General features: G+C 44.2%; 1 protein-coding gene across 1 annotated transcript in view; it reads right to left on the reverse strand.

Moving 5' to 3' along the window:
* Positions 1–2,522: 2,522 nt before the first annotated feature.
* The window catches only part of LOC311117793 (sec1 family domain-containing protein 2-like), a gene marked incomplete at its 3' end in the record, with an annotated part of 35,159 nt that continues 11,610 nt past the window's right edge, over positions 2,523–26,071 (reverse strand). Inside the window, exons 3-6 of the mRNA XM_084192704.1 lie at positions 18,871–18,998; positions 8,084–8,259; positions 6,993–7,082; positions 2,523–2,631 (exon numbers count right to left, since the gene is read on the reverse strand). Coding sequence (XP_084048830.1) covers positions 2,523–2,631; positions 6,993–7,082; positions 8,084–8,259; positions 18,871–18,998 — 503 coding nt within the window. The remainder of the gene's footprint in view (positions 2,632–6,992; positions 7,083–8,083; positions 8,260–18,870; positions 18,999–26,071) is intronic.

Here is a 26,071-nt window from a genome sequence, read left to right on the forward strand (position 1 = left end):
ACGGCCTACACCGGCCAAACCTGGACGACGCTGGGCCAATTGTGCGCCGCCCTATGGGACTCCCAATCACGGCCAGTTGTGATAAAGCTTGGAATCGAACCAGTGGGTCTGTATTGACGCCTCAAGCACTGACACCACTGCACCACTCGGTATTAGGCAATAGGCCTAGTGGAATGTATGTACCAAAGAAATTGATGTTGTAAAATACAATTATTGTTATTATATGCCTTATTCTTATCATATTTTGTAATTCCAATTTTCAATGTAACTTGCATTTTGTTTTCAGGTTTGAATGAGACATTGTATTCTCCTCAAAGTTATTTCAATAACGTTCTTCATTTATTAATATTACATTACTTGTGTATGTCTTTTCTTAGCATATGTAAGATTAATTGCCAATACACTATATACACACAAAAGTATGTGGACACCCCTTGAAATGAGTGGATTCAGCTATTTTAGCCACACCCGTTGCTAACAGGTGTATACAATCGAGCACACTGCTATGCAATCTCCATAGACAAACATTGGCAGTAGAATGGCCTTACTGAAGAGCTCAGTTAGTTTCAACGTGGCACCGTCTTAGGATACCACCTTTCTAACAAGTCAGTTCGTCAAATATCTGCCCTGCTAGAGCTGCCCCGGTCAACTGTAAGTGCTGTTATTGTGAAGTGGAAATGTCTAGGAGCAACAATGGCTCAGCCGCGAAGTGGTAGGCCACACAAGTTCACAGTACAGGACTGGCGAGTGCTGAAGCGCGTAAAACAATCGTTTGTCCTTGGTTGCAATGCTCACTACTGAGTTCCAAACTGCCTCCGGAAGCAACGTTAGCACAAGGACTGTTCGCCGGGAGCGTCATTAAATGGGTTTCCATGGCCGAGCAGCCGCACACAAGCCTAAGATGATCATGCGCAATGCCAAGTGTTGGTTGGAGCGGAGTAAAGCTTGCCACCATTGGACTCTGGAGCAGTGGAAACACGTTCTCTGGAATGATCAATCACGCTTCACCATCTGGCAGTCCGACGGACGAATCGCCCAACATCAGTGCCCGACCTCACTAATGCTCTTGTGGCTTAATGGAAGCAAGTGCCCGCAGCAATGTTCCAACATCTAGTGGAAAGCCTTCCCAGAAGAGTGGAGGCTGTTATGGCAGCAAAAGGGGGACAAACGCCATATTAATGTCCATGATTTTGGAAAGAGATGTTCGACAAACAATTGTCCACATTCTTTTGGTCATGTAGTGTATGTTTTGGTGCAGATATGCGTTTTAATATACAATCCAGATAAAAAAAGTGTCTGATAATGGAACATTCCATAGAATTCTAGAAAAATACCACCATTCTCTAAAACGGCTGTAACTCATTCACACTAAAAAGGTATTATTATTCTGATTTCAGATGTTCAACCCTCACAAAATAACGAAGCATCAATATACTCTACGTTTTTCAATCTCCAATAGGAAGCTGTGTAAATGGTAGTTGTTTGGGGAAAAAAGCAATGTTTTTCGTATAAGATACACATTTTCACAGGTGTTTATTCTTGACTGATTACCATTTCATTGATGTGGTGCTATTGTATGTCATATCATTTGAAAGGGCTGTTTCTTAGCTTTCAAAATATGTATCATGTTTTCATATATGGTTTGACACCAGCAAATTTTGCTCATTAATGCACGCAGAGGTCATGGTCTTTGAGTCAGTTTTGGGATTCAGCCATTTTTGGGAAATCCTGCCAGTAATGCAACAATGCCAGTATGGCGAGTTAATTACAGTTAGCTGGTGTTCTAAAGCCTAGTGTTTCAATTCCCCTTTAAGGTTGGGGTTAGGTAAGGGTTACGGTTTAGGGTAGGGACGTCCAATGGATACCGGATAGCACTGACCGTCGAGTGGTGATGATAACAGGAAGTAACATGGGTTAACTTTGACCTCTGACCTAACAGTCCATCAGTCAGTTAAAAAGGTCCTTCTCTATAAACAGGTCTCTCTCTCCCTATTAAACAGATAGTACATTAGTCCAGGGTCTGGGCCGGGGCTGGGGCCGTGCAGTGGCGGTATAGTCAGGCCTGCTGTATGTATGTATGTAAACACAGCCGTCCCAGACCATCTTAGACTGTCTCAGGGTCCAGGGCAGTGGGGGAGAGAGAGGGGGTTATTTCTGGGTTTCCTGACAGGGGCAGGGAGTAAACTCCATCAGCGCTCTGCTCTCACTCCCAGCCGGCCGTCTGGGCCCACTGTAATCCCCCCCAACTAAACACAGGAAGGAAGAGACTGGTAAATAACTAACTTCTCTGATAAACCAGACTATATTTTTTATGACATGCTGAACAACGAAAGAGATAGGCTAGGAGGGGGAGATGGAGAGAGGAAAATAGATTAAGAGAGAGGGGTACAGACAGAGTAAAGATGGAGCGAGAGGGAGGGAAATCTATAGAGACTGAGTAAATGAAGTAAGACAGAGAGTCCCTGTCATAGCGCTAGAGAGACTGAGGGACTCCCAGCCCCCTGCTGCTCCACCGGGCTTACCGGCCGCTCTCTTCCCCCGGGGCTGGATGGGGGGACGGTCAGTCCAGGTCAGCTCAGATATGAGGCTGTAAAGCGGTGGGGAGTCTGAGGGGTCAGCGACGATGGACTCCTGGATGTCTCAGACCAGCATGTCACACAGTCATTCACACTCATTTGTTACAGTCTCCAGCCCCCTACAACGTCACAATGCCTTGTGGGGTAGGCAGGGGGCAGCAGCAGCAGACAGTCCAGAGAGGGAATGAATGTCTGGGCTGGCTGGCTGGCTGGCTGTTGGACAGGCACCATACCCCTGGGGTAAAGACAATTACAGGCTTAAAGCCCCTCTGTCTGTGGCATGTAGGTACAGGTACAGAGAGGACCCGGCCAATACTGCAATTTTTCCTATTTCAGCATGTTAGAGTAAACTGGTTGTGTTGACCAGAATAGCCTGCATGTTGTTCTGCTTATTAACTTTCTCTGATTGATCGGTCTAGCTATGGCTATACAGTACAGTCGTGGTCAAACGTTTTGAGAATGACACAAGTATTGGTCTTCACAAAGTTTGCTGCTTCAGTATTTTTAGATATTTTTGTCAGATGTTACTATGGTATACTGAAGTATAATTACAAGCATTCCAGAAGTGGCAAAGGCTTTTATTGACAATTACATTGAGTTTATGCAAAGAGTCAATATTTGCAGTGTTGACCCTTATTTTTCAAGACCTCTGCAGTCCGCCCTGGCATGCTGTCAATGAACTTCTGGGCCACATCCTGACTGATGGCAGCCCATTCTTGCATAATCAATGCTTGGAGTTTGTCCGAATTTGTGGGTTTTGTTTGTCCACCCGCCTCTTGAGGATTGACCACAAGTTCTCAATGGGATTAAGGTCTGGGGAGTTTCCTGGCCATGGACCCAAAATGTTGATGTTTTGTTCCCCGAGCCACTTAGTTATCACTTTTGCCTTATGGCAAGGTGCTCCATCATGCTGGAAAAGGCATTGTTCGACACCAAACTATTCTTGGATGGTTGGGAGAAGTTGCTCTCGGAGGATGTGTTGGTACCATTCTTTATTCATGGCTATGTTCTTAGGCAAAATTGTGAGTGAGCCCTCTCCCTTGGCTGAGAAGCAACCCCACACATCAATGGTCTCAGGATGCTTTATTGTTGGCATGACACAGGACTGATGGTAGCGCTCACCTTGTCTTCTCCGGACAAGCTTTTTCCCGGATTCCCCAAACAATCGGAAAGGGGATTCATCAGAGAAAATGCCTTTACCCCAGTCCTCAGCAGTTCAATCCCTGTACCTTTTGCAGAATATCAGTCTGTCCCTGATGTTTTTCCTGGAGAGAAGTGGCTTCCTTGCTGCCCTTCTTGACACCAGGCCATCCTCCAAAAGTCTTTGCCTCACTGTGCGTGCATATGCACTCACACCTGCCTGCTGCCATTCCTGAGCAAGCTCTGCACTGGTGGTGCCCCGATCCTGCAGCTAAATCAACTTTAGGAGACAGTCCTGGCGCTTGCTGGACTTTCTTGGGCGCCCTGAAGCCTTCTTCACAACAACTGAACCTCTCTCCTTGAAGTTCTTGATGATCTGATACATGGTTGATTTAAGTGCAATCTTACTAGCAGCAATATCCTTGCTTGTGAAGCCCTTTTTGTGCAAAGCAATGATGACGGCACGTGTTTCCTTGCAGGTAACCATGGTTAACAGAGGAAGAACAATGATTTCAAGCACCACCCTCCTTTTAAAGCTTCCAGTCTGTTATTCTAACTCAATCAGCATGACAGAGTGGTCCTCTGTAGCTCAGCTGGTAGAGCATGGCGCTTGTAACGCTAAGGTAGTGGGTTCGATCCCTGGGACCACCCATACATAAAAAATGTATGCACGCATGACTGTAAGTCGCTTTGGATAAAAACGTCTGCTAAATGGCATATTATTATTATTATTATTATTATTAGAGTGATCTCCAGCCTTGTCCTCGTCAACACTCTCACCTGTGTTAACGAGAGAATCACTGACATGATGTCAGCTGGTCCTTTTGTGGCAGGGCTGAAATGCAGTGGAAATGTTTTTTTGGGATTAAGTTCATTTTCATGGCAATTAATTGCAATTCATCTGATCACTCTTCATAACATTCTGGAGTATATGCAAATTGCCATCATAAAAACTGAGGCAGCAGACTTTGTGAAAATTAATATGTGTCATTCTCAAAACGTTTGACCACGACTGTACATAAAGAGAAAGCACACATTGATTTTGCACAACAAAAAAATCTAGCAACCCTCTGACACTCTGCAGGGCCTATCACAGCTGTAGGTTTGAGCCTGTGCAGGAGAGTTCAGGGGTTAGAGGTCAGGAGTCTTGAAGAGGGGGCAGACAAGACTAACTGGAGGCTGATGAGGCGCGTGGGTCACTAGGCTCCAGACTGCAGGTTAACAATACCTCAGAGCTCAGACAGAAAGATACATACAGATAACCTACAAACAACATATACACTTCCAGACAAACAGTCTGACAGAGAGACAGGCATACATATACATTCATGGCACATTAGTACAACAGAAAAGCCATGAAAATAGAAACACATTCAAACAGAGTCAGATAGCCAGAAATAGCAACTCACAGACAATCAGACAGGGATATGGAGTCTGGCTGGCTGTTCTAGTAATGTGTGACCCAGCGGCAGGGGGACAGAGCAGAAGTCTTGTTTCTGACCAGTAATAACTGGCAGCTGGAATGTTATGAGAGGCAGGCCGGGCTAATCTCAGCAGAGATAGAGAAACAGGCTTGGGTGGAGAGGTTAGCTCTGCTCTCCTATTGCTAACACATTTACTACTGACTCTTAATGAACAACAGACACCACACCATGACTGACTGACTGACTGTCGCTATCCCTTTCATATCATCATTCAATGAAGTAGTCTTACTCCCCCATGAGTTAGGCCTATTCCCTGTTCATTCAGTTTATCACACACTCAGTCTTTCAGAGAGATTGTATCCCTCACTAACTGACTCAGCCATTAGCTAGTCTATGGGAGGAATGTAGTACATGTATGGTTTGGGAGTAGCTCTGTCTGGGCCGTTGGTGTAGAGGTAGCTAGTGTGATGTTCCGGGAAGGGTTTGTTGAGACTGTCCTTGCTGCCCCCCACCCCTGTCTAGTACTAGTCCCAGGCTGCACACAGGCCCTGTGATTGTGGGCTGGGTACGACCCAAACCTGCTCAATCTGCCCCATTCAGACCAACACTCCTCCATTCCAGGGCCCCTGGGTCCACAGCATGGGACATAGCAGGGGGCAGATGCAGGGGCAGCATTGGTAGGTAGGGTGGCAGTGCCCCCAACCTTGAGGTAAAGCACTACTCAGAGGTAATTACTGTACCTGAACTGCCCCCTTCATTACTCTGTAAACACCCTGAATTAACACCATCTATCACACTGACCACATCTAGCTAGATCACTGGCCAACCACCATGCCAGCCTACTCAACCAGATCTATATCACTACAACCACATCTTTATCACAAAAATAAAAACTGTCACCCTATAAACATTCCAATATGCTGTAACTAACTTCTAACATGAGGGAAAACGTACCTACATTACATTTACATTTTAGTCATTTAGCAGACAATCCAGAGTGACTTACAGTTAGTGAGTGCATACATTTTTCATACTGGAACTACATGCGTTTTAAAGTAGGAAATATCCTGTTTGGTGGTTTGTAGTCAGATATTGTTTCACTGTTAACCACTGAGTGAATGGGAGGTCAGAGTTTAAAGGTGTCGACCTTATCACAGTAAGGCCTGATCTGACCTCACAGGACCTCCACTCTCATGGTTACAGTCTGTTCCCATGGCATAACTAACCTTACACCACCACCAGGGTCTGGCACTGTGTCCATCAGCACCATGTGCCCAGCTCTGCCCACTGCTCCCCTCACACACTCAGGCAGGGTAAACAGCGCAACCACCACACCAGCCAGAGAAAAGAGCCATTTCATCCAGCCATGCAGTTTCCAATGTAATTACCCTTCTCTGTGTCCACCCTGTAGCCAGAGCCCAAACATCGTGGTGAGATGAAATCAACAGAGAGAGGGAGAGGAGCACACAGAATCTTATTTAACTTAATACCTCAATAGAAAACTGGGGCTCACATTACGGGTCCGTTTTTATTGCAAACATCAACTCTCACGAGTCAAGCAAGGCTTGATTGTGAGATCTGATTTCCAGACCTGGGTTAAAATACATGTGCATTTGGGTATCTGGTATTTTAAATACTTTTTGTTGTGTATTTGAATGGTTATTTGTAAAAAAACAAATAGTCTGCCAAATTGTATATCAAATACACTGACTCAAATACACTACCATGCATTTAACCCAGGTATTTGAAAATAGCATTTGAAAATACTGTCAAAATACTTTCCAAGTGTATTTTAAAATAAAAATATGCAACTACTTTATTTTAATTTTTTTATATCTGAATAGCTACTTACTTTGAATATATGTAAAAGTAATTGAGATATTTGAACCCAGGTCTGCTGATTTCCCAAGAATGTGTTTTGAATGGGGTCCCAAACATACACCTACACAAACAAAAACAATACACAGTTGAGATAAGATGGTTATCACTGGGCCAACCTGGTATCTATTTTTACCTGAGGACACATTTTCCACTTTCTTCTATAAAAGCCTGCTGACTACTATGATACTGAAGCTGAAAGGCAGAGTGGACTGTGAGAACTACTGAGGTCAGAAGGGTACAGGACAGACAGGGAGTAATATGGATTGATGTGGACTAACATGGTACGAAGGATACTGGTACCAAATAAGCCGAAGCATCTTCCTCCCAGGAGCTCAGCTAAGAAACAAGATTTACAAGGTTGTTTTCAAATTCCACTTTGGCATGGGACGCTGGCTGGTGCAGGCCTGTTTTGTTTTTCAGTGATTTACTTTAATAAGTTCCTAAATACTGTGCTGTCCTGCTGCTGGCTTTAGAGCTTCAGGAATATAAAGAGACTATGAAAACAGAGAGGTAAGAGGAGGAGGAAAAGGCTTTGGAATAGAGTAGTATTAGTTAGATTAGAAGACTCTAGAACATGAGTCTCCACTCAGCATGAGAGAGATTCTAAACTGTCAGGAGACCACTGCTATAGGTCGGAGGTGTGATGAGACACACTTCTGCTCTTTAACTTACTCTTGTCCTGTCAGTCTTTCCCTCTGTCCCCTTCTCTAATAACCTCTGACCCTGCCATGGTCTGACACACGTGCACATCCGCCCCAGTCTGCCCTGGTAAACTGCTTCCTCTTCTCCCGTTTGCCCCAACAACACACTGACTGGAAAGCAGGCTATTCCCCCCAGAAGTTTACACAGGATCTGCATGTTTTTTCCTACAAACACAACTGGATGTGTTTATAAACCACAGTAGAGACAGTCAGAGTGCATTTTTCTCTCTCTGACAGACAGTTTATCCCAACAAAGTTGTGGTCACCTTGCCTCACCAGTGTCACCCCCCCCAGGCAGGCGTCCCAGCGGGGCAGGATGGGGTGGCGGAGTGTGTGTGTGTCAAGGGTGTGTGTAGTATACCTGCAGGAGGAGCCTCTCGAAAGCAAGGCAGGCGTCCCAGCGGGGCAGTGTGGGGTGACGGAGGGTATGGGCGGTGGCCAGGCCCAGCTGTATTACCCCACAGTGACTCTCTAGAGCCCCCCAGTTGCTCTTAAACAGCTGCACGTAGGAACACAGCTGCTCCGGGGTCACACGGCCTGAGGGAGAGACAAAACAGACATGAGGAAATTATATGAATTTCTTATTAATCTATTCAATGTCCTTTAATGAAACAGTCGATCATACAACTGCTAACATGAAAATGATCGGAGGAAGTTCAGGAGTAAAAACAAACAAAATATAATTATTGTAGAATTTGACTGTGTCCATTGTTGTTCACTAGTTTACTCCAATTGGGGAAGGGGTGGTGGGGTTGGAAAGTAATGAAGGGAAATATAATTTTTAAAAGGATATATATATATATATATATATATATATATATATATATATATATATATATATATATATATATATATATATATATATATATATATATATATATATATATATATACACACACATATATATTTGCGAGAAAAAAAAACATTGGGGGATTGGAAGTGATGCAGACAATTACATTGATGGAAGTTACAATCTATCTGAAATATTAAAGCTGATCTACCCCCTAAAAATAAAAATAAATAAAATAAATAAACAATATTGTTTTGTTCAGTGCATACACACTAGCATACTCATGCTAGTCTGCCTGGGGTGGCAGCCTGTTGGGGTAGAGTAAGCTCAGGCATACAGAGAGAGTGTGAGTGATACCATAGCAGACCATAATATTATCTCAGAGAGCCAGACTCCACAGGCAAAGGAGACAGAAGAGAAGCTTGGAGGAGACGGGCTGTGAGAACCTCAGCCATAATCATGTATTGGGCATACTGTATATTCTGTGAAAGTGTGTATCTGTATCTTCAACTGTTATTGTTGAAGTGTGAGGGTCTATGTTTTATATGAGTCATAGTGTGTGATGGAATGTGTGAAGAAGTATTTGCCCCCTTTCTGATTTTCTCTAATTTTGCTTATTTTTGATACTGAATGTTATTTACATTTACGTCATTTAGCAGACGCTCTTATCCAGAGCGACTTACAAATTGGTGCATTCACCTTATGATAGCCAGTGGGACAACCACTTTACAATTTAAAAACAAATATTTTTCTAATTTTAAATTTTTAGAGTATATTTTTTATTTTCATTTGTTTCATATATATATATATATATATATATATATATATATATATATATATATATATATATATATATATATATATATATATATATATATATATATATATATATATATATATAAAAATGTTGTGGGGGTAGGGGGTGGGGGGGGTAGAAGGACTACTTTTATACTATCCCAGGTATTCCTTAAAGAGGTAGGGTTTCAAGTGTCTCCGGAAGGTGGTCAGTGACTCCACTGTCCACTTGTTCCACCATTGGTGTGCCAGAGCAGCGAACAATTTTGACTGGGCTGAGCGGGGACTCTGCTTCCGCAGAGGTAGGGGGACCAGCAGGCCAGAGGTGGAAGAACGCAATGTCCTCGTTTGGGTGTAGGGACTGATCAGAGCCTGAAGGTAAGGAGGTGCCGTTCCCCTCACAGCTCCATAGGCAAGCACCATGGTCTTGTAGTAGATGCAAGCTTCAACTGGAAGCCAGTGGAGTGTGCGGAGGAGCGGGGTGACGTGAGAGAACTTGGGAAGGTTGAACACCAGACGGGCTGCAGCGTTCTGGATGAGTTGTAGGGGTTTAATGGCACAGGCAGGGAGCCCAGCCAACAGCGAGTTGCAGTAATCCAGACGGGAGATGACAAGTGCCTGGATTAGGACCTGTGCCGCTTCCTGTGTAAGGTAGGGTCATACTCTGCGAATGTTGATCCTACAGGATCGGGTCACCGCTTTGATGTTAGCAGAGAACGACAGGGTGTTGTCCAGGGTCACGCCAAGGTTCTTTGCACTCTGGGAGGAGGACACAGTGATCTTCAACCAAAACCTAACATTAGAGAAAGGGAACCTGAGTGAACAAATAACAACAATTACATACTTATTTCATAAACAACATTATGCAACACCCAATACCCCTGTGTGAAAAAATTATTGCCCCCTTACACTCAATAACTGGTTGTGCCACCTTTAGCTGCAATGACTCCAACCAAACACTTCCTGTAGTTGTTGATCAGTCTCTCATATCGCTGTGGAGGAGTTTTGGCCCACTCTTCCATGCAGAACTCAGCGACATTTGTGGGTTTTCAAGCACAAACTGCTCGTTTCATGTCCTGCCACAACATCTCAATTGGGATTAGGTCTGGACTTTGACTAGGCCATTCCAAAACTTCAAATGTGTTGCTTTTTAGCCATTTTCATGTAGACTTGATGGTGTGTTTTGGATGATTGTCTTGCTGCATGACCCAGCTGCGCTTCAGCTTACAGACAGATGGCCTGACATTCTCCTGTAGAATTCACTGATACAGAGCAAAATTCATGGTTCCTTCTATTAAGGCAAGTCGTCCAGGTCCTGAGGCAGCAAAGCATCGCCAAACCATCACACTACCACCACCATGCTTGACAGAGGTTCTTACTGTGGAATGCAGTGTTTGGTTTTCGCCAGGCATAATGGGACCCATGTCATCCAAAAAGCTATACTTTTGAATAATCTGTCCATAGAACATTCTTCCAAGAGTCTTGATGATCATCCAGGTGCTTTTTGGCACACTTGAGTCAACATTTTGGATGACATGGGTCCCATTATGCCTAGCGAAAACCAAACACTGCATTCCACAGTAAGAACGGTCAAGCATAGTGGTGGTAGTGTGATGGTTTGGGGATGCGACTTGCCTTAATAGAAGGAACCATGAATTCTGCTCTGTATCAGAGAATTCTACAGGAGAATGTCAGGCCATCCGTCTGTGAGCTGAAGCCGAAGCGCAGATGGGTCATGCAGCAAGACAATGATCCCAAACACACAATCAAGTCTACATGAAAATGGCTAAAAAGCAACAAATTTGAAGTTTTGGAATGGCCTAGTCAAAGTCCAGACCTAATCCCAATTGAGATGTTGTGGCAGGACTTGAAACGAGCAGTTTGTGCTTGAAAACCCACAAATGTTGCTGAGTTCTGCATGGAAGAGTGGGCCAAAACCGATATGAGAGACTGATCAACAACTACAGGAAGCATTTGGTTGAAGATCTGATAACATTCAGTATCAAAAACATGCAAAATTAGAGAAAATCAGACAGGGGCCAAATACTTTTTCATGGCACTGTATATACTGTGTGTGTGTGTGTGTGTGTGTGTGTGTGTGTGTGTGTGTGTGTGTGTGTGTGTGTGTGTGTGTGTGTGTGTGTGTGTACTATTGATAAGAGTCCCTGTGAGGCTGTCTAAGTCTGCCTAATACGTGTGAATCAGTGGTTGTCTCTGATTATTTGCAGAGCTGGCAGAGTGAAGCTGGGTTCCTCATACTATTTAAGGCCCTCCCTCCTCTAAGGATGATTCACAGAGACACAGGAAGAAGGGGGGAGGTGGGGGTGAGGAGGGCAGCCTGGAGGTAGAGGCAAGGGAGACGGACAGGGGGACGGAGCGACCCCAGGACTGGGGGCGAGAGGGGTACACATTAACTCCCCATAAACCCCACTTCTTCATGTTGATGTTCAGAACCAGGAACAGATGTGGGACTATTTCCTGTTGGATTACACGGCCAATGTTTTCTTTAGCGGGGCCAAACACATGAATAGAAGAGAAACAGACAGACGGAATGAAAAATGGGGCACAACGTTCCAGAATACAAAATATAAAAAGTATGGAGTCATGTCAAGTACAGACGTAACGACTTCAATTTAACAACTTTGTTATTAATGCTGGATTATAAAACATGTTGCGTTTTCGTCAAGAACGGTTAGACAAGCAGCGTTAACCTACCAACAAAGGACTCCTATTCCCAGAAAGCATTGTCTGGTGCTGAGTAAAGTTGACAGTGTGCAAGACTGCTGAAACTCAGCCTGTTGGGTAATGTCGTCTTCTCATCATCCTAAACCAACCTGTGTGCTCTCTGTGTGGCACCAATGGGCAGAATGGAAGATATGTGTTCAAAAGCGAATCAAGTTACCTTTCCAACATTAAAACATAATTGAGGAATGGATCCGGGTCCAGGAATATCCAGACAGTGAAAAGCCCTATTGTGAACAGCCCCGGCCATGGCAGTAAAATGGCCTGGCAGTATACCCAAGCATCACTGAGCCTGATGTGCCAACAATAACTCAGCCCAGGAGTGGGAAGGAGAACCACAGCCAGGGCCAAACATAATTTAGCCCTAGAATAGGCCTGAGAGAGGGATATACTGGGGGAAAACCATAATCTAACCCAGAGGTAGGGGTACAGTGTGAGAGGGAGTACAAGCTAGGGAAAGAAATAGAAAATTATAGAAGAATGAGAGAGAGAAGAATGAAAGGCCCACAATGAGTCTGAGGATCAACCATCATTCAACCCCTGAACAATGCTAGGAAGCCAAGGGCCAACCATTATTAACCCTAAAACTGAACCAGGGGGATGACTTGCATTTTTGTTGGACAGTATGTGGGTGATTCAGGGACTATGAAGTACTGACTGTTTGAGCATGAAGCTGAACAGTGGTCTGCCTCGCTCACAGTCCTGGCTCGTAAGTCACGGTGCTGCCTGGACCAGAGGAAGGAGCAGGGAATTGTATTTATGCAGGGGAAAGACCTGGGGCTTTTATTTATGGACACATCACTGGGCCTACTCCCAGACTGTACAGTACAGTAGAGTAGAGTACAGTACACACAACACACCTAGCTCAGCCACATCGCTGCACCTGTGTGTGTGTGTGTGTGTGTGTGTGTGTGTGTGTGTGTGTTTATAAATGAGTGAAGCAGCAAGAGAGAAAGAGAGAGACTGTGTAGCTGCATACAGCATGTGTCATGTTCATAAGTGCACAGAATATGTAGCCTAGCTCTTCTTCTCCTGTTTATAATATGTGAGAATGTGTGTGTTTTGATTCCTCTGGCATGGTTCTGATCTTGTTGGCTGGGAGAGCAGGAAATAGCTGTTGTTTGATGCATTGGTTTGGCTGCAAATGTGTGTGTGTGCGTACACTCAAGTATCTGCCATAGTCCCCTATTTCTGCAAAGTGAGAAATCCCACAATACACTGGGGGAATTAGGCCATATGCTACAGAGCCAGTACAGATCCTGTCAACACTTTTCTCTTCCACTGCAATTAAACACATTCACACACACATCTATATATATATATATATATATATATATATATATATACAGTGGGGAGAACAAGTATTTGATACACTGCCGATTTTGCAGGTTTTCTTACTTACAAAGCATGTAGAGGTCTGTAATTTTTATCATAGGTACACTTCAACTGTGAGAGACGGAATCTAAAACAAAAATCCAGAAAATCACATTGTATGATTTTAAAGTAATTAATTGGCATTTTATTGCATGACATACAGTGGGGAAAAAAAGTATTTAGTCAGCCACCAATTGTGCAAGTTCTCCCACTTAAAAAGATGAGAGAGGCCTGTAATTTTCATCATAGGTACACGTCAACTATGACAGACAAAATGAGAATTTATTTTCTCCAGAAAATCACATTGTAGGATTTTTAATGAATTTATTTGCAAATTATGGTGGAAAATAAGTATTTGGTCAATAACAAAAGTTTCTCAATACTTTGTTATATACCCTTTGTTGGCAATGACACAGGTCAAACGTTTTCTGTAAGTCTTCACAAGGTTTTCACACACTGTTGCTGGTATTTTGGCCCATTCCTCCATGCAGATCTCCTCTAGAGCAGTGATGTTTTGGGGCTGTCGCTGGGCAACACAGACTTTCAACTCCCTCCAAAGATTTTCTATGGGGTTGAGATCTGGAGACTGGCTAGCCCACTCCAGGACCTTGAAACGCTTCTTACGAAGCCACTCCTTCGTTGCCCGGGTGGTGTGTTTGGGATCATTGTCATGCTGAAAGACCCAGCCACGTTTCATCTGCAATGCCCTTGCTGATGGAAGGAGGTTTTCACTCAAAATCTCATGATACATGGCCCCATTCATTATTTCCTTTACACGGATCAGTCGTCCTGGTCCCTTTGCAGAAAAACAGCCCCAAAGCATGATGTTTCCACCCCCATGCTTCACAGTAGGTATGGTGTTCTTTGGATGCAACTCATCATTCTTTGTCCTCCAAACACGACGAGTTGAGTTTTTACCAAAAAGTTCTATTTTGGTTTCATCTGACCATATGACATTCTCCCAATCCTCTTCTGGATCATCCAAATGCACTCTAGCAAACTTCAGACGGGCCTGGACATGTACTGGCTTAAGCAGGGGGACACGTCTGGCACTGCAGGATTTGAGTCCCTGGCGGCGCGTAGTGTGTTACTGATGGTAGGCTTTGTTACTTTGGTCCCAGCTCTCTGCAGGTCATTCACTAGGTCCCCCCGTGTGGTTCTGGGATTTTTGCTCACCGTTCTTGTGATCATTTTGACCCCACGGGGTGAGATCTTGCGTGGAGCCCCAGATCGAGGGAGATTATCAGTGGTCTTGTATGTCTTCCATTTCCTAATAATTGCTCCCACAGTTGATTTCTTCAAACCAAGCTGCTTACCTATTGCAGATAAAGTCTTCCCAGCCTGGTGCAGGTCTACAATTTTGTTTCTGGTGTCCTTTGACAGCTCTTTGGTCTTGGCCATAGTGGAGTTGGGAGTGTGACTGTTTGAGGTTGTGGACAGGTGTCTTTTATACTGATAACAAGTTCAAACAGGTGTCATTAATACAGGTAACGAGTGGAGGACAGAGGAGCCTCTTAAAGGAGAAGTTACAGGTCTGTGAGAGCCAGAAATCTTGCTTGTTTGTAGGTGACCAAATACTTATTTTCCACCATAATTTGCAAATAAATTCATTAAAAATCCTACAATGTGATTTTCTGGATATTTTTTCTCAATTTGTCTGTCATAGTTGACGTGTACCTATGATGAAAATTACAGGCCTCTATCATCTTTTTAAGTGGGAGAACTTGCACAATTGGTGGCTGACTAAATACTTTTTTTCCCCACTGTAAGTATTTGATACATCAGAAAAACAGAACTTAATATTTGGTACAGAAACCTTTGTTTGCAATTACAGAGATCATACGTTTCCTGTAGGTCTTGACCAGGTTTGCACACACTGCAGCAGGGATTTTGGCCCACTCCTCCATACAGACCTTCTCCAGATCCTTCAAGTTTCGGGGCTGTCGCTGGGCAATACGGACTTTCAGCTCCCTCCAAAGATTTTCTATTGGGTACAGGTCTGGAGACTGGCTAGGCCACTCCAGGACCTTGAGATGCTTCTTACGGAGCCACTCCTTAGTTGCCCTGGCTGTGTGTTTCGGGTCGTTGTCATGCTGGAAGACCCAGCCACGACCCATCTTCAATGCTCTTACTGAGGGAAGGAGGTTGTTGGCCAAGATCTCGCGATAAATGGCCCCATCCATCCTCCCCTCAATACGGTGCAGTTGTGCTGTCCACTTTGCAGAAAAACATCCCCAAAGAATGATGTTTCCACCTCCATGCTTCACGGTTGGGATGGTGTTCTTGGGGTTGTACTCATCCTTCTTCTTCCTCCAAAAATGGCGAGTGGAGTTTAGACCAAAAAGCTATATTTTTGTCTCATCAGACCACATTACCTTCTCCCATTCCTCCTCTGGATCATCCAGATGGTCATTGGCAAACTTTAGATGGGCCTGGACATGCACTGGCTTGAGCAGGGGGACCTTGCGTGCGCTGCAGGATTTTAATCCATGACGGCGTAGTGTGTTACTAATGGTTTTCTTTGAGACTGTGGTCTCAGCTCTCTTCAGGTCATTGACCAGGTCCTGCCGTGTAGTTCTGGGCTGATCCCTCACCTTCCTCATGATCATTGATGCCCCACGAGGTGAGATCTTGCATGGAGCCCCAGACCGAGGGTGATTGACCGTCATCTTGAACTTCTTCCATTTTCTAATAATTGCACCAACAGTTGTTGCCTTCTCACCAAGCTGCTTGCCTATTGTCCTGTAGCCCATCCCAGCCTTGTGCAGGTCTACAATTTTATCCCTGATGTCCTTACACAGCTCTCTGGTCTTGGCCATTGTGGAGAGGTTGGAGTCTGTTTGATTGAGTGTGTGGACAGGTGTCTTTTATACAGGTAACGAGTTCAAACAGGTGCAGTTAATACAGGTAATGAGTGGAGAACAGGAGGGCTTCTTAAAGAAAAACTAACAGGTCTGTGAGAGCTGGAATTCTTACTGGTTGGTAGGTGATCAAATACTTATGTCATGCAATAAAATGCAAATTAATTACTTAAAAATCATACAATGTGATTTTCTGGATTTTTGTTTTAGATTCTGTCTCTCACAGTTGAAGTGTACCTATGATAAAAATTACAGACCTCTACATGCTTTGTAAGTAGGAAAACCTGCAAAATCGTCAGTGTATCAAATACTTGTTCTCCCCACTGTATACACACACACACACACACACACACATGCATGCATCCACGCACACACATAAAATACAAAGCACACACACAATCAAAGGCACACACAAACACCCCCACACAAATACAGATCTCCACACACACACACACGCACACGCACACGCACGTATACTGACACACTGAAACCAAAGCTGTCCAAACACCCAAAAACAACGTTGAACGCCCTCAGACTGACACACACACATCCACACACGTGCACACAGGGTTTCACAAGCCTATTCTGTTGTGAGAATGTGTCTCGTCTCTGAACGTGCTCAGCAGCATCAGAGAGATGACTTGTCTCTTTTTCTCTGGAGTCTGATCCTCCTGTGAGGTGAAATGAAGCCAACTTGGATCCAGACACTATATGTGCTTGTGATATATACATACAGTACAGTACATGTCATACAACTTGCATGAAGCTACACAGTATGTATGTGAACAATGCTACAGTGGAAGTAGATGCTGTGAACAGTACTGTATGTGTGTGAGCGTTAGTGTACAGTGTGTGGATGAATACTACTACGTGTGTGAGCGTTAGTGTACAGTGTGTGGATGAATACTACTACGTGTGTGAGTGTGTGTAGTCTGTGTGAAATCTGTCTAACTTACAGCTCTGTTTCCTCCCTTGACATGTGACCCCACAGGCATTAGAGTAGAATGTGTTGTCCCACAGTGCTGGTGGGCATGATGGGAACAGTGTGGGGGTGGGACAGGCACTGTGAGGGGTAGGAGGGGAGTGGAAGGGGAGGGCAGGTCTGGTCCTCTGCCAGCGGGGCATAAAGGTCCAGTGTGTCAAGGCTTTGACACTGCCCTCTAGCCTGGACACAGGCTAAGTCAACAGGCTGTCAGTCAGAGAGGAGCAACAGCTTACTGCCATACCAACACTTCACTCGCTCTCTCAAACCCCCTCTTTAGAACCATACCCTTCACCTTCTCCCTTTCCCCCTCTCTTTCTCTCTCTTTACTACCCTCTCTTTCTCTGAGGTGTGTTGGTCAAAATAAACCCAGAAGAGAGCGAGCCACCCAGTATTAGAAAGAACGACGGCGCTGCTCTCAGACACAGATGTGTGAAAGGAAACCACCATGGCGGCAGCATGTGTGTGTGCGTAGCGTTTGTGTGTGTGTGTGACCCCCCCGGCACATATTCCAACCTGCTTGTTAAGCGAGCCGGGTTACCTCTGTGATTACAGGAGCAGTGGGACCACAGAGCCCCTCCCAGCTCACCTCCCCTCCATTACTGTTGCACAGACACACAGACCTGCCACATGCTAACATACATATCAGTCAATGTGTGTGTGTGGTGTGTGGTGTGTGTGTGTGTGTGTGTGTGTACAAGACATGCTACATATGATTCATGGCATGCATACACCTAAGTGAGTCAAATAGGAGTCTAAGTACACAAAATGTGTGTGATGTGTACGTCTCTGCGTGTCTGCAAGTATTTCTACCCTCTGCTTAAGGCCCTTTTGCTTCATTAACAAACAACAAAAGTAATTGAGAGCTGTGTGTGTGTGTGTGTGTGTGTGTGTGTGTGTGTGTGTGTGTGTGAGTCAGAGAGCCAACATGTGGTTCACATTTCCTCTGTGGCCACATGGGCAAACACACACAGAGGCAGCTCTCTGTAGGTGGCGCTGTGGCTCTTTGTTAAAACAGCAGGACCTCTCTATCCCTCACTCTCTCTCCTACCCTCACACTCTCTCCCACTCCCCCTCACTCCCTCACTCCCACTCCCCCTCACTCTCTCTCTCTCTCTCCCTCACTCCCACTCCCCTCCTCTCTCCCCTCCTCTCTCCCCCCTCCCCCTCCGCCCCTCACTCCCCTCCTCTCTCCTCCCACTCCCCTCACTCCCCTCCTCTCTCCCTCTCCCCTCCCACCCCACTCCCCCTCCCTCCCTCCCTCCCCCTCCCTCCCTCCCTCTCTCCCTCCCCCTCCCTCCCTCCCTCTCTCCCTCCCCTCCCTCCCTCCCCTCCTCCCCCATCCTCTTTTCCTCTCTCTGCTATGCCTTCCAAATTCTGAGAGTTTGACTATATATTATAATAATGTAATTATGTGTTTACTCATTGCAATAATTTCCCCCTCTTTTATTATTCAGCCCTAGATCAGATAGTGTCTGTGTATTCTGTGGCATTGGGATTTGGGAGAGCGAGTCAGAGAGTGCCTGTTAACTTGGAGAGCGTCAACAGTGAGTGTAGTCAGTATGTCTGTGTGTGATGGTTGGTGTGTCCTGGTCCTTCCTTACCCAGACTCATCTTGATTGGCAGGTTCTCCTTGCTGGCGGCCTCCACCAGCTGTCTGCGAACCTCCATCACAGCCTCCTTCTGCTTACTGGCCAGCATGGTCTCCCATAGCAACCTGGCCGTGGACGACCTGAGAGGTAGAGGACAGACACACATCAGTAAGGTCACCCAGCTGCTACTGGAAAAACACTCTCAACATGTCTATTCCCAAAGACCGGTAAACACACACACAAATATATAGATATGTGTGTCTTGTTCATATATCCTGTACACAGACAAATCAGGGAAAGCGCTCCCACTCTCATACACACACATCATACACAGTACACACACCACCATGAACATGAGTGAGTGCTCGTCCTGTAGGTTGGGGATGCTGGGTAATAGGGGGCGTTCACTCCCTGTGGGACCCCTCACCGGAAAAAACAAAAATTAGCAGGAGGAACATCAGGAACTTTCCCAATCCCAATCATCTCTAAACGCTGCCGATTCCCCAGAGCAACCCTTTTCCAACATGACCAGAACCTCCCAAAACCAGAACCTGGACCAAGGAACCATATCTGGCTCCACCGTAACCCTCCCTCTCTTTCCACCAGGTCAAGAAGTACACTGATCACACATCTCAGATGGGAGAACAGGACTACGAGGAGAGTCATGTGTGTAACTTAAGACTTATCTGCCATAAGCAGTAAAACGAGCTTCAAGCGTTTACCCAGAGAATCAAAGGGTGTTGCGAATGCATTTCATCATCATTACCCTCACTGAGGCTGACACGGTTTTATAAAGGACCTCTGCATCTGAACCTGAGCCAATGTCTCTATTTCTCTCTCTGTTCAGATATCTCACCCCTCTTAAAGACATGTCAATGCTTTGATGGTTCTATAAAAGGCCATCAAATGGGCAGAGCATCTGTACTGTTCTGTTCGATTTGTCCTCAGTGTATCTGTGACCTTCAGTCTGATGTGTACATACTTCTAATGAGCCTGTGATCACTAGAGAGGGAGAAGTTAGTACACAAACTCAGGACTAAAGAGACAACAACAGAGAATGTTAGAATGGTTAGACAAGGGAGGCGCTTAGAGCGTACCGATAGGACACATGGGGAGTGAGTAGCTCCGTTTTGTACCCAACAAGCCGTGGCTTCCCTTAGAGGAAAAGACAAAGAACAACTTGGAGATGCAAATGAGAGCAACAAACAGCTAAAGGATATCCAGGAAAACATAGCTAAAACTGTTACAATCTGTTGTTAAAAAAGTAGGAAAGTAGAGTCCATCATGTCAGATATGCATATACAGGGCGGGCGCGTGGACGAACAGGACAACATAATTGACATTCTGGAAACAAAGGTGCAAACTTTAGACGATGAACTGGACCAGCAAGAAAACAGAACATGACAAAACATGAGAGTATTGTTCCTACTGGAAGACGAGGAAAAAGGAGACCTTTCCAGCTACGTGATCAAGCTGATATGGGAGGAGCTTGGCATAGATGTATCACCGAAGGATCTGGAGCGATGCCATCGAAGTGAAACAGAAGAAAGTTAAATACCCTCGCATGGTAATGTGTAAGCTGTGGAACTATCAGACCAAAGTCAACATTCTGAAGGCATAGGCGATCCAAATACATGACCAGCCCATCCGATTCGTCCAGGATCGGTCTGCTAGTCTGAGGAAAAAACGCAAGCAATTAATTCCGATCAGACAGTCACTGTAGAAAAAAAGAATCAAGTCTCAACTCCGATTCCCGGCAGTGCTGTGGGTATGGAAGGGAACACAGAGGATGGAGTTCACAAGCGCCGATGAAGGCCTAAACAGGATGAAGGAAACCTTTCCAGTTGAAAGAGAGCCCAGTACCCTGTGAAGAGGAAGAAGTGGAAAAAAGTGATAAGCACACTAGGCTACATACTGTGATGCCCAAAACCAGCCTATCGTAAGTTGAGACAATATTCTTTCCCCCTCCCCCCAATACAATCTAGACTCTATTGTCTCCAAGTAACTGTTCTTCTCTAGGAAGTAACGATATAATTAGCAAATGCCAATGAGATACATGGACACTGAAAAGACAACATAAAAGAGGAAAAATAGCATGCATGTCAATAATTGTTCTATGGATGTGTGTGGGTGAGAGGGTGTATGTGTGTATATGTCTGCATATGAATGGGAGACTGAAGGAGGGTGAATATTAATATGTGTAGGAGGGCGGAGAGAATGGGTGCACAGACGCATAGGCTATATGTTGTGTCCGAATTTAGGAGATGTGAAGAGTGGTGTAAATATATGTCTGAGAAGGGAGGGGGGAAAGACGGGAGGTTGGGATAAACTTGGCCTGGGTGGGTAAGAGAGGGAAAGATGGGAGGTGGTGATAAGCTTGACTTGGGTGGGCAGGTGGGACAAGCTTGTCTTGGGTGGTCAAGGGTGAGTAAAGATGGGAGGTTAGGATAAGCTTGGCTTGGGTGGTGTAAAGAGGGAAGAACTGGGAGGGGGTGGTGGAGAGGGATGTATTTGGTTTGGGAGAGAGAGAAGGAAGGAAGGACTTAATTATACTACAATGTAATTGTATTTCTTTTTTTATGACTTGTAAACCTGCTGTAAAATGAATAAGAGTTCTGGACAGATTAGGAAAGCATGTCGAATAATAATTATTCCTTGTTTCTCATTACAACTAAGATTCAATGGTGTTTATTGGTGAGAATGGAGAGGGGCTTTATCCGGGGATTGGGATGGGGTGACTGGGGGTGACCGGGGCCTCCATTCATCCCATTTCAGTCTCTTGGTGGACCGACTACCCAAGTAGACCCACACCAGCCACTATACTTAAATTTAATTTAATTTATAAAGGTACAGTGCCTTGCAAAAGTATTCATCCCCCTTGACGTTTTTCCTATTTTGCTGCATTACAACCTGTAATTTCAATTTATTTTTATTTGGATTTCATGTAATGGACATACACAAAATAGTCCAAATTCGTGAAGTGAAATGTAAAAAAATGCAAAAAAATCAATAACGAAAAAGTGGTGCGTGCATATTTATTCACCCCCTTTGCTATGAAGCCCCTAAATAAGATCTGGTGCAACCAATTACCTTCAGAAGTCACATAATTAGTTAAATAAAGTCCACCTGTGTGCAATCTAAGTGTCACATGATCTGTCACGTGATCTCAGTATATATCCACCTGTTCTGAAAGGCCCCAGAGTCTGCATCACCACTAAGCAAGGGGCACCACCAAGCAAGCAGCACCATGAAGACCAAGGAGCTCTCCAAACAGGTCAGGGACAAAGTTGTGTAGAAGTACAGATCAGAAGTTATAAAAAAATATCAGAAACGTTGAACCTCCCACAGAGCACCATTAAATCCATTATTAAAAAATGGAAAGAATCTGGCACCACTACAAACCTGCCAAGAGAGGGCCGCCCACCAAAACTCACGGACCAGGCAAGGAGGGCATTAATCAGAGAGGCAACAAAGAGACCAAAGATAACCCTGAAGGAGCTGCAAAGCTCCACAGCGGAGATTGGAGTATCTGTCCATAGGACCACTTTAAGCCGTACACTCCTTCAAAGCTGGGCTTTACGGAAGAGTGGCCAGAAAAAAAGCCATTGCTTGAAGAAAAAAATAAGCAAACACGTTTGGTGTTTGCCAAAAGGCATGTGGGAGACTCCCCAAACATATGGAAGAAGGTACTCTGGTCAGATGAGACTAAAATTGAGCTTTTTGGCCATCAAGGAAAATGCTAGGTCTGGCGCAAACCCAACACCTCTCATCCCCCCGAGAACACCATCCCCACAGTGAAGCATGGTGGTGGCAGCATCATGCTGTGGGGATATTTTTCCATCGGCAGGGACTGGGAAACTGGTCAGAATGGAAGGAACGATGGATGGCGCTAAATACAGGGAAATTCTTGAGGGAAACCTGTTTCAGTCTTCCAGAGATTTGAGACTGGGATGGAGGTTCACCTTCCATCAGGACAATTACCTTAAACATACTGCTAAAGCAACACTTCAGTGGTTTAAGGGGAAACATTGAAATGTATTGGAATGGCCTAGTCAAAGCCCAGACCTCAATCCAATTGAGAATCTGTGGTATGACTTAAAGATTGCTGTGCACCAGCGGAACCCATCCAACTTGAAGGAGCTGGAGCAATTTTGCCTTGAAGAATGGGCAAAAATCCCAGTGGCTAGATGTGCCAAGATTATAGAGACATACCCCAAGAGACTTGCAGCTGTAATTGCTGCAAAAGGTGGCTCTACAAAGTATTGACTTTGGGGGGTTGAATAGTTATGCACGCTCAAGTTCTTTTTTTGTCTTATTTCTTGTTTGTTTCAGAATAAAAAATATTTTGCATCTTCAAAATGGTAGCCATGTTGTGTAAATCAAATGATACAAACCCCCCAAAAAATCCATTTTAATTCCAGATTGTAAGGCAACAAAATAGTAAAAAAGCCAAGGGGGGTGAATACTTTCGCAAGCCACTGTAATACAAACTGACCACAGTACTTAAGTGGCAGTCTTTCTCCAATGCATCCACTGTTTTTCTTGGTACAATAAGAGAGGTGAACCTTAAAAGCTTTTTTTGGGGTGCTTTTTGTTAAATGTCTGCTCAGCCTACATGCCCACACGCTCTATACAGTGTATATGTAATGTATACAATAACTATATTTTTATACCATGACTCTCCCATTCTATGGAATGCCCACCGCCCTCATGCAGTGAGGGAAAAAAGTATTTGATCCCCTGCTGATTTTGTACGTTTGTCCACTGACAAAGAAATGATCAGTCTATAAATTTAATGGTAGGTTTATTTGAACAGTGAGAGACAGAATAACAACAAAAAATCCAGAACAATGCATGTCAAAAATGTTATAAATTGATTTGCATTTTAATGAGGGAAATAAGTATTTGACCCCGTCTCAATCAGAAAGATTTCACACTCTTAAAGCGAGTGCTCCTAATCTCAGCTTGTTACCTGTATAAAAGACACCTGTCCACAGAAGCAACCAATCAATCAGATTCCAAACTCTCCACCATGGCCAAGACCAAAGAGCTCTCCAAGGATGTCAAGGACAAGATTGTAGACCTACACAAGGTTGGAATGGGCTACAAGACCATCACCAAGCAACTTGGTGAGAAGGTGACAACAGTTGGTGCGATTACTTGCAAATGGAAGAAACACAAAATAACTGTCAATCTCCCTCGGCCTGGGGCTCCATGCAAGATCTCACCTCGTGGAGTTGCAATGATCATGAGAGCGGTCAGGAATCAGCCCAGAACTACACAGGAGGATCTTGTCAATGATCTCAAGGCAGCTGGGACCATAGTCACCAAGAAAACAATTGGTAACACACTACGCCGTGAAGGACTGAAATCCTGCAGCGCCCGCAAGGTCCCCCTGTTCAAGAAAGCACATATACAGGCCCGTCTGAAGTTTGTCAATGAACATCTGAATGATTCAGAGGAGAACTGGGTGAAAGTGTTATGGTCAGATGAGACCAAAATCGAGCTCTTTGGCATCAACTCAACTCAACTATGACCCAAAGAACACCATCCCCCACCGTCAAACATGGAGGTGGAAACATTATGCTTTGGGGGTGTTTTTCTGCTAAGGGGACAGGACAACTTCACTGCATCAAAGGGACGATGGACGGGGCCATGTACCGTTAAATCTTGGGTGAGAACCTCCTTCCCTCAGCCAGGGCATTGAAAATGGGTCGTGGATGGGTATTCCAGCATGACAATGACCCAAAACACACAGCCAAGGCAACAAAGGAGTGGCTCAAGAAGAAGCACATTAAGGTCCTGGAGTGGCCTAGCCAGTCTCCAGACCTTAATCCCATAGAAAATCTGTGGAGGGAGCTGAAGGTGTGAGTTGCCAAACATCAGCCTCGAAACCTTAATGACTTGGAGAAGATCTGCAAAGAAGAGGGGACAAAATCCCTCCTGAGATGTGTGCAAACCTGGTGGCCAACTACAAGAAACGTCTGACCTCTGTGATTGCCAACAAGGGTTTTGCCACCAAGTACTAAATCATGTTTTGCAGAGGGGTCAAATACTTATTTCCCTCATTAAAATGCAAATCAATTTATAACATTTTTGACATGCGTTATTCTGTCTCTCACTGTTCAAATAAACCTACCATTAAAATTATAGACTGATCATGTCTTTGTAAAAATTTTTTATTTGGTTCAATGACAGATAAGGTTAACTTATCCGTAAAGACCAACAAAATCCAATTCATCACATGGAATGTGCATGGGCTCCATGATGAAAACAAAAGCATATAGTTCTCAAACACTTAAAGAGATTGTCAGCATATTCAGTTTTCTTGCAAGAGTTACATTTAAAAAAAAGGAGAAATGTAATATTTAAAGAGGAGCTGGGTTAGAGAGGCCTATTCTGCCACCTACTGTAGTAACAGCAGAGGTGTAGGCATCCTGATAAATAAGAATACACCCTTTGTCGCTTATATCCCAGCACATGGACCAAGAAGAATGTTTTCTAATGTTGAATTGTACCTTACATGGTGAAAAATACACATTGATTTAATTTTATATCCCACCAGGTGGAAATCGGGTGTTTTTAAATAGAATTCAAGCTATATTAGATCAAATCCAGACAGGAACTATTCTTTTAGCAGGTGACCTAAATCATACATTCGATAAGATTGACATAAAAAAGGCTAATTTAGGGAGCCGCCAAAGAGGCTGAAAAATGTAATCTCTATAGTAATTTACAGGACACCTGGAGATTACTATTCCCAACTACAAAAGACTATTCCTTTTTTTCTCAAAGTAATAAAAGCTATTCAAGAATTGACTACATTTTCATCTGCACTCAACAATTTACTGGATAAAAAAATTCATAATATATTGATATCGGATCATTCTCCGGTATCATGCTTAATTAAACCAATAGAAAATAAACTTGACAGAATTTGGAGAATGAAAATAGAGCGCATCTTCTGGACCGGAAATTTATTAAATACGTAAACGAAAAAATAAAAACTTTTACCATTACAAATGTAGACAGAGGACAAAGAAAAGCTGACCCCCGATATAATGTATGCCTTTAAGGCATACATTACGGGAATGATAATCTCATACTCGGCAAAAGATACATCTAATTTAGAATGGAAAATGAAAGAAAAATACATCAGGAAATAAAAATTCTGAACTTAAGCAGGAAAACTTTTGAAGAGAGACTACAACTA

This window comes from Coregonus lavaretus (genome assembly GCF_964263955.1).
Source record: "Coregonus lavaretus genome assembly, contig: HAP1_SCAFFOLD_2649, whole genome shotgun sequence".
Lineage (NCBI taxonomy): Eukaryota > Metazoa > Chordata > Actinopteri > Salmoniformes > Salmonidae > Coregonus > Coregonus lavaretus.